General features: G+C 35.1%; 1 protein-coding gene across 1 annotated transcript in view; it reads right to left on the bottom strand.

The window, feature by feature from the left end:
• IGF1 (insulin like growth factor 1) overlaps positions 1–11,793 on the bottom strand; it is a 60,296-nt gene extending 48,503 nt beyond the window's left edge. Inside the window, exons 1-2 of the mRNA XM_013181061.3 lie at positions 11,470–11,793; positions 6,975–7,131 (exon numbers count right to left, since the gene is read on the bottom strand). Of these exons, the coding sequence (XP_013036515.1) occupies positions 6,975–7,131; positions 11,470–11,532 (220 nt within the window). The 5' untranslated portion in view covers positions 11,533–11,793. The remainder of the gene's footprint in view (positions 1–6,974; positions 7,132–11,469) is intronic.
• Between the last annotated feature and the right edge of the window lie 688 nt (positions 11,794–12,481).

The raw sequence follows: 12,481 nt of genomic DNA, 5'->3' as shown, positions 1-12,481 counted from the left end.
CTTCAGATTTTGTAGGAATTTAAGTTTACTAAAGGAATTCAAAGCAGTTCTCTAAGGAATTCCAAAACACTTTTCCAGGAATTGGCATTGGAGAGGCAATCAGAAATTTAACCTACAAATTGCTTGGATAAAATTGACAAGATAGGCTCACCTGTGTAATTTGTTTAATTCTTAAAGATGCTGAAACAAAGATAGCATTTCAATTTTCTTACTTTTGCTTACAGTAAGAAAAGCAATTTCTCCTATCATTCTGAAAGTTGTGTGTTAAACAGTGTTTAAGGTGCCTTTTGGTTGAAGTAGGCAACTTTTACTGACAGTGACAATCTAGAATTTTCTGTAAGTTGCAGTTACATAAGGGTCAGCATATATTGTGCCTCTCCGAAGGCTATGGATGTGTTAAAATTCTTGCTTTCAGAACGTCATTTACTAAAGCAAACATGAAATGTGTCTGTCACTTAAACAATCGACCTAGTACTTGGGCTGTATCTTGTGCAGTAACTTTACATGAAACATAACACCAAAAAAAAAAAAAAAAGTATGAATTGAAGGCCTTTTCTTCCTCTTGACATGGAAGATACTGCAGTTATTAACAGGGATAAATTTAGCTTAAAATTTTCAACTAGCATACATTTGTGGTATTGCTTTCTTTCGTCCAAATTTTTAGAACGAGAAATGAATTAGCCATTGGTTACTGCTTCCATGTGTTGTCGTATTTTTCATCAAGTTAAGCTTGTAACATAAGGAAATGTTGACATTTGGGTATGGTTTTATAAATAAGTTCAGGGGCATCTTTTTTCAGCAAAGCTCTGAAATGAAAATGGCTTTAAGTCTCTACTTGATTTTCAGTGATGTGAGAGAGTTTGGAACAGATGTATAAAAGCTGAAGTGCTGAATAAGCTTTAGAGAAATGGCTGTATGAACTTCCTTCTTTGAATGAGCACTCTGTATAGATTGCCCTAGATGCTGAAGTAGTTAATGCAAAAGGTTTTAATTAAGAGACTGTGGTTCTGGTAAAGTGAATAATTTGCTTCATGACAGTTCCTGCTGTTGATCAAATATTGAAAATGTGTTATTAATACCAGGACAAATGAAGAGGTCCATATGAAAAGGTTTTGGCCAATTACTTAAAGTATATGCCAGAATTGGAGTCAGTGAAGGGTTTTTCTTGGTATTTAAGATTCAGTGGAAAAGTAAGAGGGGCAGCTATGCCAAGAATTAATGCTGATCTTGCCAAGTGCTTCTTTGAGTGACTTTATGCAACATGAGACTAAACATTGTATTAAATATGCATATAGCTAACAGCAGTTAAGGAATGAAATGTCATATAACAGCTTTCTGCTATTTGAGACCAAATTTGAAACTTGGTCTACTGCATAGATAAAGGCAAACATCATAAAATGCATTAGCATCTCCTATGTCTAACAGCTAACAAGGATACATACATTTAACGTCTGGAGGACCTGTACTTACTTGGTTTGGTAGTAGGGACTTCTTGCAGAGATGTTTCAGTATGAAATTTTGATCAATGGTTTGCTTCCACTCAGCTCATTTAAAATTATAATTATTACTGCAGTCCCTCCTAATGAAATCCTTGGAGACCAGAGAAGAACCAGCTGCAGAGGAAAACTGTATGTAAAGACTAACTTTCGTCTGTTTTGGAGGCTAAATATTCCCAGACTCCCTCTCTGATGTATGGAAAGAGTAGGTGGAACCTCTCTTTCTGTTGTTACAGAGGTCGCTTAAGATTAACACTTCCTAGCCTTTCTTAATGCGGTAAAAAAGGACAAAATTCTTTTAAAGACCGGCATATTTTCCAAGAATTTCCTCAATGATTACTACAGGGGGGAACAGAGCAAACATGTCAGTTATTTGACTATACAGTGATTATCACTCTGGATGCCACAGCCACAGACTTGTGTCGATAACCGTGCCTGTATTTCTGGTTCCCTGAGCAGTTGCCATCTGGACCTGGCTAAAGCCAGCCTGAGCTCCTTTCCAGACTAAAGCTTTCCTGTAAGACATAAGGAACCTGGGGATAAAAGTTGAGGACTACATTGAAGTCTTCCATGTTTACAAGATTTGGACATGGATGGGGCACGTAGCCAGACTAAGGAACTTAAAAACATTCTCAGATCTTCCTGCACGAACATGGCCAGGATGATTAGCATTTCTTTGCAGAGTTTTGTAAGACTGTCACTGCAACTGTAGACTATGTCTACTGCAACTTTTCAGCACTCCACTCCTGGGCTGGTAACATTAACGTTCCTTTCAATCAGGGACACACGGAGGAGCTAATGACTCATAATTCCTACAGGTATGGAGTAGTTAAAGAACTGAGTGCCATGCCATCTCTTGTAATTACAATGATAGGTTTGACAAGCCTAAAAACTTTAATAGCATCTTAAAAGCAGAATTCCCAATGTAAACAAGAAGTAGTTAGTTAAAGGGAAATGGAAGAAGCAACAAGATTGCCTGTTGCTAGGCCCCTTATTTCCTCCTCTGTAAGGCAGCAGTTCCTCCATAGATATGTTAGTTCTACAAAGCAATAAGATTCCATGACGACTCTAATTGCTCAAAGTTATGTTCACTGTCTTTTCCAGATTTCTGATGATTATAACTGAGTATTTTTATGCTGCTCACAGTTGGGGATATTCCCAAGGACGCTACACAATTATGATGGTCTTAGTGTTACTAATAAGTAGTAAAAATATGTCCAGGTTCATCCTCAAAGCAGTTGACACTGTGAGCCTTATTCTTGAAACCAGAAAAGCCTGTGTCTTTTATGAGATTCGTACTTGTATGTATGGAAGCATGTGCCAGGTTATTCTCCACAATCTGAAGAATATCAGAGGAACTAGATGGTGTCAGGTATCTAAATTCAGCTCTTCCTTTTCTATGCAAGTAGTGCTTCAGAGGATGCTCTTTAAGCCCAAAGTATTTTTTCATTTTTTAAGTTTTTTTTTTTTTTAATTCATGAAATTGATTCTCTGTGCCATTGCTTCAAATAACTATTGCCATCTAAGCTGGCCTTTAGAAATTAAAATGACCAAAAATATCCAAAGAAATAAGAAATCTATTTCTTTATTGGCATTCACATGTACTGTTAGCTAAAGTAGTATCCATTTAGTGGGAAAGGAAAATGCATATTTTCAAAGGAGAAATAACTGGATAAAAAAGAATATAGCATATACTCCTTAGAGCAAACTACACTTGCTGTCTTTTCTCAGGAAACAACATGAGCTAGAATGAATGACTGTCTATCAAATTCAACTTGTATGAAGAAAAAAAATCTTTTAATCTCTTGTTTGATTAACATATAAAGTAAATTCTTGTGATAAGACTAGACTATTCAAGCAAAATTTGTCCCCTTCCTGAGCTGTCTTTTCTGTATGTTTTCTGTAATCTGTACTTTCAGTTTTTCCTACATTCTTTGCCTTCAGCATTTTTTCTTTTCTTTTCTTTTCTTTTTTGTAATAGCAGTGGGGTAGTAGACCTTTCTAGGCATTAACATTCAAATGAACATGGCAGGCATCCCACTTTGTTTCATGACTGTTAAATCCAGTTTTTGATATTGAAGGAGCATTAACTGAGAAGAGTTGTGTCTAAGTGTAGCCACTTGTTTTCTTTTGGAGGTTCAGCTACAAGGAACAGCAAGCTGTGGCCAGGCTCCCTGTTGGTTGACTTCTCCTAACATAAGCTAATGCGTGGGAACTTTAATGACAGAAGTTCTACTAGAGAGATGTTGCTAGATGGGTGGCAACAAAACTTGTCTTCACGGCTGAATTCTGCGAGGGGGAAGAAGCTGTCCAAGAAATAGCCAGTGCTGGCTGGAGTTAATTGTGACCAAGAGAAAAAGCAGATGTTCTGTTTCGGGATTTCTGCAGTGTCCTCCCCTAAATAACTTTAAAAATACTCCTTGCTAGTCCACCTAATGAAAAACAGGAGTGATAGAAACAGCTTTTGACTTCCACTTGAAGTCAATAATTGTCTTTGTGTTTGGGAGGCAGCTGGGGCATCTCTTCAAAATCTGTGAAGAATTTCCTTTTATAGCTAGGAAGTTAGTTTTCATGGGCAGAGTAGACTATATAAAGAAAAAAAAATATTCTAGTCCTAACACTAGATGTAGTCTTGTGGTTGTGGAGTAAAGAGCTTCAACATAAAGTAACACAATTAATTCTATCTTTGTTTCCACCCACAACTCCCAAAGAATAGTCAGAAGCTTTGACCTTGAATCTGAACCAGGAGTTCCACCTCAGCCAAAAGGTATTCTTTATATTTGGAGTCTCTAGTGAAGAAAACCTTCTCTCACAGCTATTTCCTGAGTGAGTTAAAGACAAACGTAACCATTGATTATACTTTATATAAAGGAACAAGAGAATGAGAATAGAAGGCTTAAAATGCAATTTAAATTGACATCCACCTCACTGTAAAAGAAAAAGGTTCACTGGATTTTTACTTTTGCAAATGATGTAGTCTTTTTTAAAGTACCATGAAACAGAGCAACATTTATAGCTTCCAGTAATACGTTGTATTCTGGAGTATATTTGGTAAAAAAACTTGCTATCCTCACAACAGTGTTACTGGACTTTACTTTTCTATGGTTCTGTATTTTAGATTAAGATTTAACAAATAAGAGGATAAAGGCTAAAACAGATTAAATGACTACTTCATGAATCAGAAGTAGAGTAAGGCGTGAGGCACACATTACTTAGTACCCAACAACCTTGCGTTAATCTTCATAAAATTCCCATGGAATCTTGTGATTGCATTCTGTTAAATACAAGACTTTCCTAAAACACCGTGGTCATTCATTTGTAAAATCTTCCATTGGTCTCCATACCAAATAAGGTAAAATTGGTGTCAACAATTGCATTAATTTCAAGTGAAAACTCTGAAGGTAGGCACACATCAAAGAAACCTAGAGTGCCTTTACTGATGCCAAACAAAACTCAGCATTGGAGGGGTTTTGAACTCCTTTAAAACTTCAGAAACCCATCTTCGTATTTTCAAGTAAGGGTCATCTAGCTCAGGGAATGTAGAGATGTGAAACAAGTTGTGTAAGTTTAGAACAACTGAGATTGAAAACAAAGAGAGTTTTTGCTGATAATTAGCATTTCACAATTTTTTATCTTGAGGAACACAAAGAGTACACAGAATTGTTGTCAGATTGTTTGGCAGTACCGGCCATTTTTGCAGTAAACAAGTGTGATAGTTCTCTGAACAAGTGGCAGACATTTTGCCAGGAGACAAATGACTGGAAAAACGTCTAAGATACATGCACAGTTAAAAAAATGCTCTTCTGTTCTAATGATATATTGTTTCATTGTTTTCTGGTGTAAGAACAAGAAGAGGAGAAGAAAGACTTCCATTACATTCCTTCTAACTACAAAAAGAAAGTATATGTAGGCTACTCAAATAGCCCATTAAGAGTAACTCAGCTGCTGATAAATGCAAGAGATTGTGGTGTTCAGATGAACAAATAAAGAACTGGTAGAAAAATGTAAATTGCTTTACGAGAGATTCTAGTATTTTTGATACTGTGTACAGCATCAGCATGCTAAGTTAAGCAGCACTGTAGAGCAGATGCTGATTTCTGATAGCTAACACATTGAATACAGAAAAGAAGGGTTCTTTAATGAATTATTGTGTATATACAAAACTAAGGCTCCCAGTTTCAAAGGGTAAACTTTAATAGAAAGTCTGAAGAAGAAAGTGAAAAAGTTAGCAACTTGTTTGTAGAGACTATCTGGATTTTCTGTAAATTGAAGGTCCAAGAATCTGGATTTCCTCAATTCTATTTTTATTGCAAGCAAGGAGAAAAATCTTGAAAGCAATAACTCCATGAGTAGAAATGAATAGGAATGGTGTGGGGGGAAACTGATCAGAAAAACAAAAGCGATATCTTGGAAGGCAAGAATTATTAGGATGAAATGAGGATTGAAAAAGGTGGTGGTTTTTTGTTTGTTTGTTTGTTTGTTTGTTTGTTTTGAAGGGGAACTGAGGTCCTGAAAGACAGATAACTTTAGACAAGAATAACCAGTTACACCATATTGTTAGGAGTAAACACAGAGAAAACACAGTAAAATCAGAGGCTCTAAGAGCACAAATTCGTACATGTTTTGGATTAGTATATTCATGAATGAGTTAAATGAATGAGCTACAAGTTTCATTAATTGTATGATATATGAATAACATATAGCAGATAATTAGAAATAGATTTTCATTATTTATGAATTGTGTACTTCTTGATTTTGATAACACTTGTAAGAAGCTACTAAGAGCTTTGCACAATCTAAAATGCAGAAAAGTATTGTGATGTTTACTTTCCAAGTATAGGTCTTGCTCCAAAAAGTTATTCAAATACCAATGTATCCACACTATTACAGACTTTATCTATCATCTGTAGTGGAATTATTCTTTATTATCTCATCGTGAGTGCATTTTACTTCACCTGTACTTAACTGATATAGAATGTGGATACTTGGATGCAGTATCATTCCGCTTACTGCCTTCCAGCTTTTCTTTTTTCAAACCACATGTTGAAGCTTTGTGTGTTTTAATATGATACAATGTGTACTTAAACTGTTTACGAGTCATCTGACATAATAGGTACATGCAGTTCTGCCTCATGAATGTCTTGGGTCTAGTGTATCCTTTTATTCCCTTAATTTCAGTGGCAGGTCAGCAGAAAGCAGTAACATAGCAGGTGGGATAGCAGCAGCTGGGAAGCAGTTAAAAACAATGACATGTCTGAAAAGTAAAATGCATCAAAATCTCATTGAGACTGATCATGGGTACACCTCTGTTCTTTACTGAGTCTTCATTGTCATTGAAGACTTGGGCATCTCTGAGATAGAGGATACTAGTGACACTTGGCAGCTTGGTTTGATAATTCCTAAGTTTGCTTAGAGCAGTTACAAACTCTAACGGATTACATGGAAAAGCTTAGGAGTTGAATGAAAAGGTTGACTTACTGAAGTAAAAGCCTCTGTCTCCACATACAAACTGAAGAGCATCAACCAGCTCAGCACCACACAGCGTTTCTGGGCCAGCAGCAACAGAACTGGTTAAGGTAAGCAAACACAGGCCAAGGTAGAAGAAATGAATGTAGGACACAGTATGCATCTTCACCTGCCAAGGAAGCAAAAGTACTGTGTCAGTTTCCCAACAGAGTCCTAAAGAAAATTACTCCTGCACCCTTGGGAGTTGAGAATGCATATGCACTGTAATTTGTTAGACAATAAACACAGTATCAGGGTAGGCCTCACCATGAGGTTGCAACTCTACACATTCTAGTATATACATTTTGCAAACTGATGACTTACATTACTGAGTGGTCTTGGTTCACATTCACAGGCAGTTAGAAAATGTTGTAGGAACTATGATTTATGCTCTTGCCAAGGGAGGATATGGAATAGTACAATAGACAGGCAAAGGGATCTGGGAAGCCTAGAACTATTAGGGTAAGGAAGACTAGACAACCTTGAATTGTTTTGTTTGGGTCCAGATAGTCTAAGAGGGAATATGACAGCTGTCTGCCAATATACTAGGGGATGTGGAGGTGGTATATGACAGACAAGTTATTTAAACTTAGAAAACAGCACTGGAGCACTGGCATAAGAATAAATGGCTGTAAATCACATGGAAGAAAATTTGGCCCAAGAGGAAGAGGTTTTTTAATTATTAGAATTCTGTGGTTCTCCAGACACCTGAAAAATGAAAATACGAGCACAAAACAAAAGACATTTTAAGGTAGAGCTTGCTAAATTTACAGATGAGGTCATGTGGGACCTTCCAGAGGAGGGGACCACACTGAATGATTCTTCCTGTCCTCTATTACTAGCAAGTAAACATTTGGAAGCATTCAAGAAATTAAGAGGAGAACTAGTTAAGGACTTTTATTTGTATTTGATAGAAACAGGTATACTTTCACTGTCTGCTTAGGTCAAGTTTGTCTATGAGGTGTGAACACAGGTGATGATTTTTTTTCTCACTTAACATTTAGTTACAAACTGTTCTTTTCCTGGACTTATGATTGAAGAAGGGTCAATCCTTAGTGGGTGTAAATTTACACCATTCCATTTGTCTACTTCCTTTTGTATCAATGTATATCAACATGTCAAATAAGATAGCATTTTTTAAATAGTAGGAAAATCTATTTCTATTCAGTATCGAGACAGTGAAGAATGTGCTTAATTCATATTCTGAACTGATTTAGGTCATTTGCCAAAAATGTTAGTTTTAAAGGGTGTAAATCTGCATTTAATTTCATTCTATTGCAAGGTTGATGTTAGTGTTGCAGTCAGGTAAGAAGTTACAAATCATTATTGCTTGGCTTAAAACTGGCTTGTATTAATAGACAAGTGCAAAGAACTGGAATAACGTGATCAATCTCCTGAAGTTTCTTTCAGGGTTTCAGGGACTCTTTCCCCAAATTTTCTTCACTAAACTTTTGAAAAACTGATGAAACTATCTATTGTCTGTTCATATGAAAGCTGATTCAGTGGGGTATTGAGCTTTCTCTAGTTTAAGTCAATAATTTTCAAGAATTCTTTTTTTCTTGGCAAGGGATCTTAGCATCTAGCTGGATGAGTCCCCTATTTCAACTTAAGTCAAAACTGAATAAGAGAAAAATTAGAAAGTCAGAATGTATCCCCCTTTTTTCCTGATAATATTTCCACTGTGAAAATAATGAGCAAATCTAATCTCAGGATATATCATAAAAAGAAAGAATAATTAGTTTCCCATTCACAACAGTCTTTAGCCAACTTTGTCATGGAAAAAAAAAAAAAAAAAACAAGTTTTAATGCATGGACATGACTTCAATGGCAGATGGAGGAAGGTCAGATGAATGAATAATGATAACACACAACATTATTTCCTGTAATGATTCCATATCTTAACAACATCAATTTCTTTTTTCCCTTGCCATATTTTTTAATTTTTAAGATTAATGTGATGCACCTGCAGTTTAAGATGGTTCCCAGTTCCTAGTTCTGAAGAGGTAAAGCAGAAAACTGTTTAGCACACAGGCTCAGAAGGCTGAAAGACATTATAAATACAAGAACATTATGTATTTAACAGTTTGTTCTTGTATAACTTGGTCCAGAAATAAACATAAATCTTAGACATTTAACAATTTTGTATTTTTTTTTAAGTCTTTTCAGCTGGGTTACATTTTAAGATAAATATCAGCACTGAACTACAACAAAACAGATTATCAACTGTTTTTCCTTTAGTGGAGGCCAAAAAGGCTGCACAGTATAAACCACAGAGAATTTCTACACTTTATCCTCAAATTTAAAAGCAGTCAAGAACTTGCAAACAAGTAAAAACTTTTTATTGGGGGGGGGGGGGGGGGTAGATGCACATGTTTCTACAGCTCAATCTTTCTTTAAAGAATAAAATAATCAAGTGCTATTTAATAAAAACTAATTCCAAAACATAGTTTAAGACTTTAACTTTACCTCATCATTTTAATTAAACATAACATTAGTTGATTCAATATGTTTGTGGTAAAATCACAGTTCCCATTATGTCTGAGGGGAATATTCTTAAGAAAATACAAAGTTGTAATCCAATATTGCTTCAGGTCCTTTGCAAACAGGCAGAGTACTTGCAGTGTCCCAAGTCTAACTAGAAAGTTGAGAGTTTAAAAAGAAAATGCATTGGCATGTGGGTGGGGTTTATTGAAGAATCTAATTACATTTGGAAATTGAATACAGGTTCAGGATGAGCCTGGTTAAGCACTTCTTTTAGTTGCATAGAATGACTGACCATATTTTCACAGCTGGAATTTCCTCTTTTTTTAGTAAAATAACCAGCTTTTGCTGCATTCCTCTTTTAATAGTTCAGAAGAGTGGCACCACAGAGGAATGTCATATATGAACACTCTACATCTCTTTTACATCTTAATTCTTATATACAGGTCCACTTCTTAGTAAAAACTATCATTTGGCACAAGTTGTGCATAAGGATTCTTCACATCCCTGGTCATTTTAATAGCATATAAGGACACACACAATAATTATAAATATCTAGAGGTGGGCAAAATTTTTTATGGATAGTATATGCTATAGAAAAAATCAAGTTATATTCATTTTGATATGAAGCTGTTGGGTCTAATTATTGAGTCATAGTAAGAGAAGTAACTAGTATGTAGTAATAGTATTAACTAGCAATTATTATAAATTTATAAAGCATATGTACTTCAGAATGGATCAAGGTTTAAATACTGTTAACTTTGATTTAAAAAAAATCAGGGCTACGTCTTAACCTAAATCAATATGTTCCCCTGCTTCCAAGGAAGCTTGGCAGGATGCACCAGCTGAGCAACCAGCATATTACTTTTATATCTCTTAATGCTTTGCTCATAACCTTAAAAAAGTCATCTTCACCTTTCAAGTACATTGGAAAGGATGCCTGTTTGTACATTAAAAGAATGGTTTCATCCATTGCAATTATAGACCTGCTCTTCTAAGTCACATTAAGGAATGGGATAAGTGTCTTTAAGTGTAAGACATTCTAAAAAAATAATTAGGCCCTAAACAATTAAAAAAGAACTCTGTTAACTGCATAAGGGTGCTTGCAAACCACTAAAGAAAAAAAAAGTTCTTGAAGGATATAAATTTGCTGATAATGGAAAGTTGAACTAGGGCCAATTGACAGAAACAGAGGTCAATGCACCTTCTGAAGCCAAATTTACCTAACAACAGCTTATATTAATGAGTAGAAATTCTAGGGTCATAACATGAAACTTCATATGCAAACTTTCCTGAAGCAGCCCTCCCTACAAGGGAAAACTTGGAGAAGAACATGTAGAAGAATTTCCATTTTCTTTATATACAGTTGCTTAAGCTATACAAATATGCAAGGTCAGCAAGAGTTGCAGCTGGGTTCTAATGTAGAAAACAAACAGAACTTCAAATTTACTTTTAATTTATGAAAGAAAAAAAAAATCCAAGTAAATGCAACAATACTGCCAGAAAATTGCTGCAATGACAACATCTCTTAAAAGTTTCAGTGTGAAAGCATGAAGATTTTATTTATAATTGTGTATATTAAAACTGCAGAAACTTAACATGTGTACAATGCCTATTTTCCTATAAAAACCTGCACCTGCAGAAAATAGCTAAAAGTTCTTGTCCAAAAGCATTAATTAACAATATAGACAATGATGTAATTGGACCCTTTAATGACATAACTGAAATATTGTGAAGTTCTCTGAATAGAAGTGACATTTAAGACATATATCTGCAATAGTTTACCCTTACAGTTATCTATGTAATTGCAACTATTACATACAGCCATTTTCCAGATCACATAAAATTGCATGTTCAGCAATTTATAAATAATTCTCAATACTAAAATAATGTTATTGAAAAGTGCAGAATACTCTTCAAACCAGAAGCAGACAATACACAGTAAAATAGAACTAAAAAATTATTTGAAATAGTAATAAAGATTTACCTTCAAGAAATCACAAAAGCAGCACTTAACTAATTGTGTTGAAAGACTGTTGATTTTTTCCATTGCTTCTTAAAAGTGCAAAGTCTGGAAATGAATTTGTTAGCAGTAATGATGAGAAAAAAGAAATCCAGAGAGATGTGAGATGTTGAGAGCAATGTCACATTTCAATATTGAGGACTTTATTCCATTGCGCAGGCTCTATCTGCTCTGATTTTAGCAGTGACAGTGAGATTTAGCAAACAGAAGAGGGATTTAGAGAAAATCCTCACATTTATCTACATTACACAGACACTGTAGACAGGAAACAGCTGGGGGAGCATTTGCCTTCTCTCTCTCTCCCTCTTCTGGCAAAGTTACCGAGTAAGGACTTTTTTGGGCATGGTGACAAATAACATCATACCTTTGCATTTTAAAACTAGAGCACAGAAGCATATTTTTTTCCCTTTAAAAGAATGTGAATTAGTGACTGAGGGGTTAGCAGACAAAAAAGCTTATGCTGCCACGAAAAATAAGAAAATGTATTCTGGTTAACTTTCCGATGGCTATGTGTATATTTGTGTTTTTGTGTGTGTGTCTGCATTTCAAATACACAAAAACTTACATAGGTAAGGGCATTGTTTGTATACCTTTGCATTCCTCCCTCCATCTGTACACATTTTATTTATGCACAGAGACACAGATATTTTATTTATTTTATTTATTTTAACATAGAGAGACGGGGAGTCAATCTACTATTTTTTTAATGCATATTTACATTATTAAACTTGGCACGCCTATATGCTGAGTAACAATTAAACCCTCCAACTCTCTGTGCTATTAACCCTAAAATAACAGCTTGCAATTTGCTAAAAGTAAAATAATTGTTGAGCACTACTTGTAAATATGGCAAAATAGCTTTGTGATTTTTTAGCAACCACACAGAAGTCATATAATTTCCTAGAATTTACAGTACTATGAATGTAGTAACATAAGAAGCCCAGCTTCAGGGGCTTCTATGACTTTTATTTTAAAT

Source organism: Anser cygnoides, chromosome 1 (genome assembly GCF_040182565.1).
Source record: "Anser cygnoides isolate HZ-2024a breed goose chromosome 1, Taihu_goose_T2T_genome, whole genome shotgun sequence".
NCBI lineage: Eukaryota > Metazoa > Chordata > Aves > Anseriformes > Anatidae > Anser > Anser cygnoides.
This window is presented reverse-complemented; position numbering and strand designations above follow the sequence as displayed.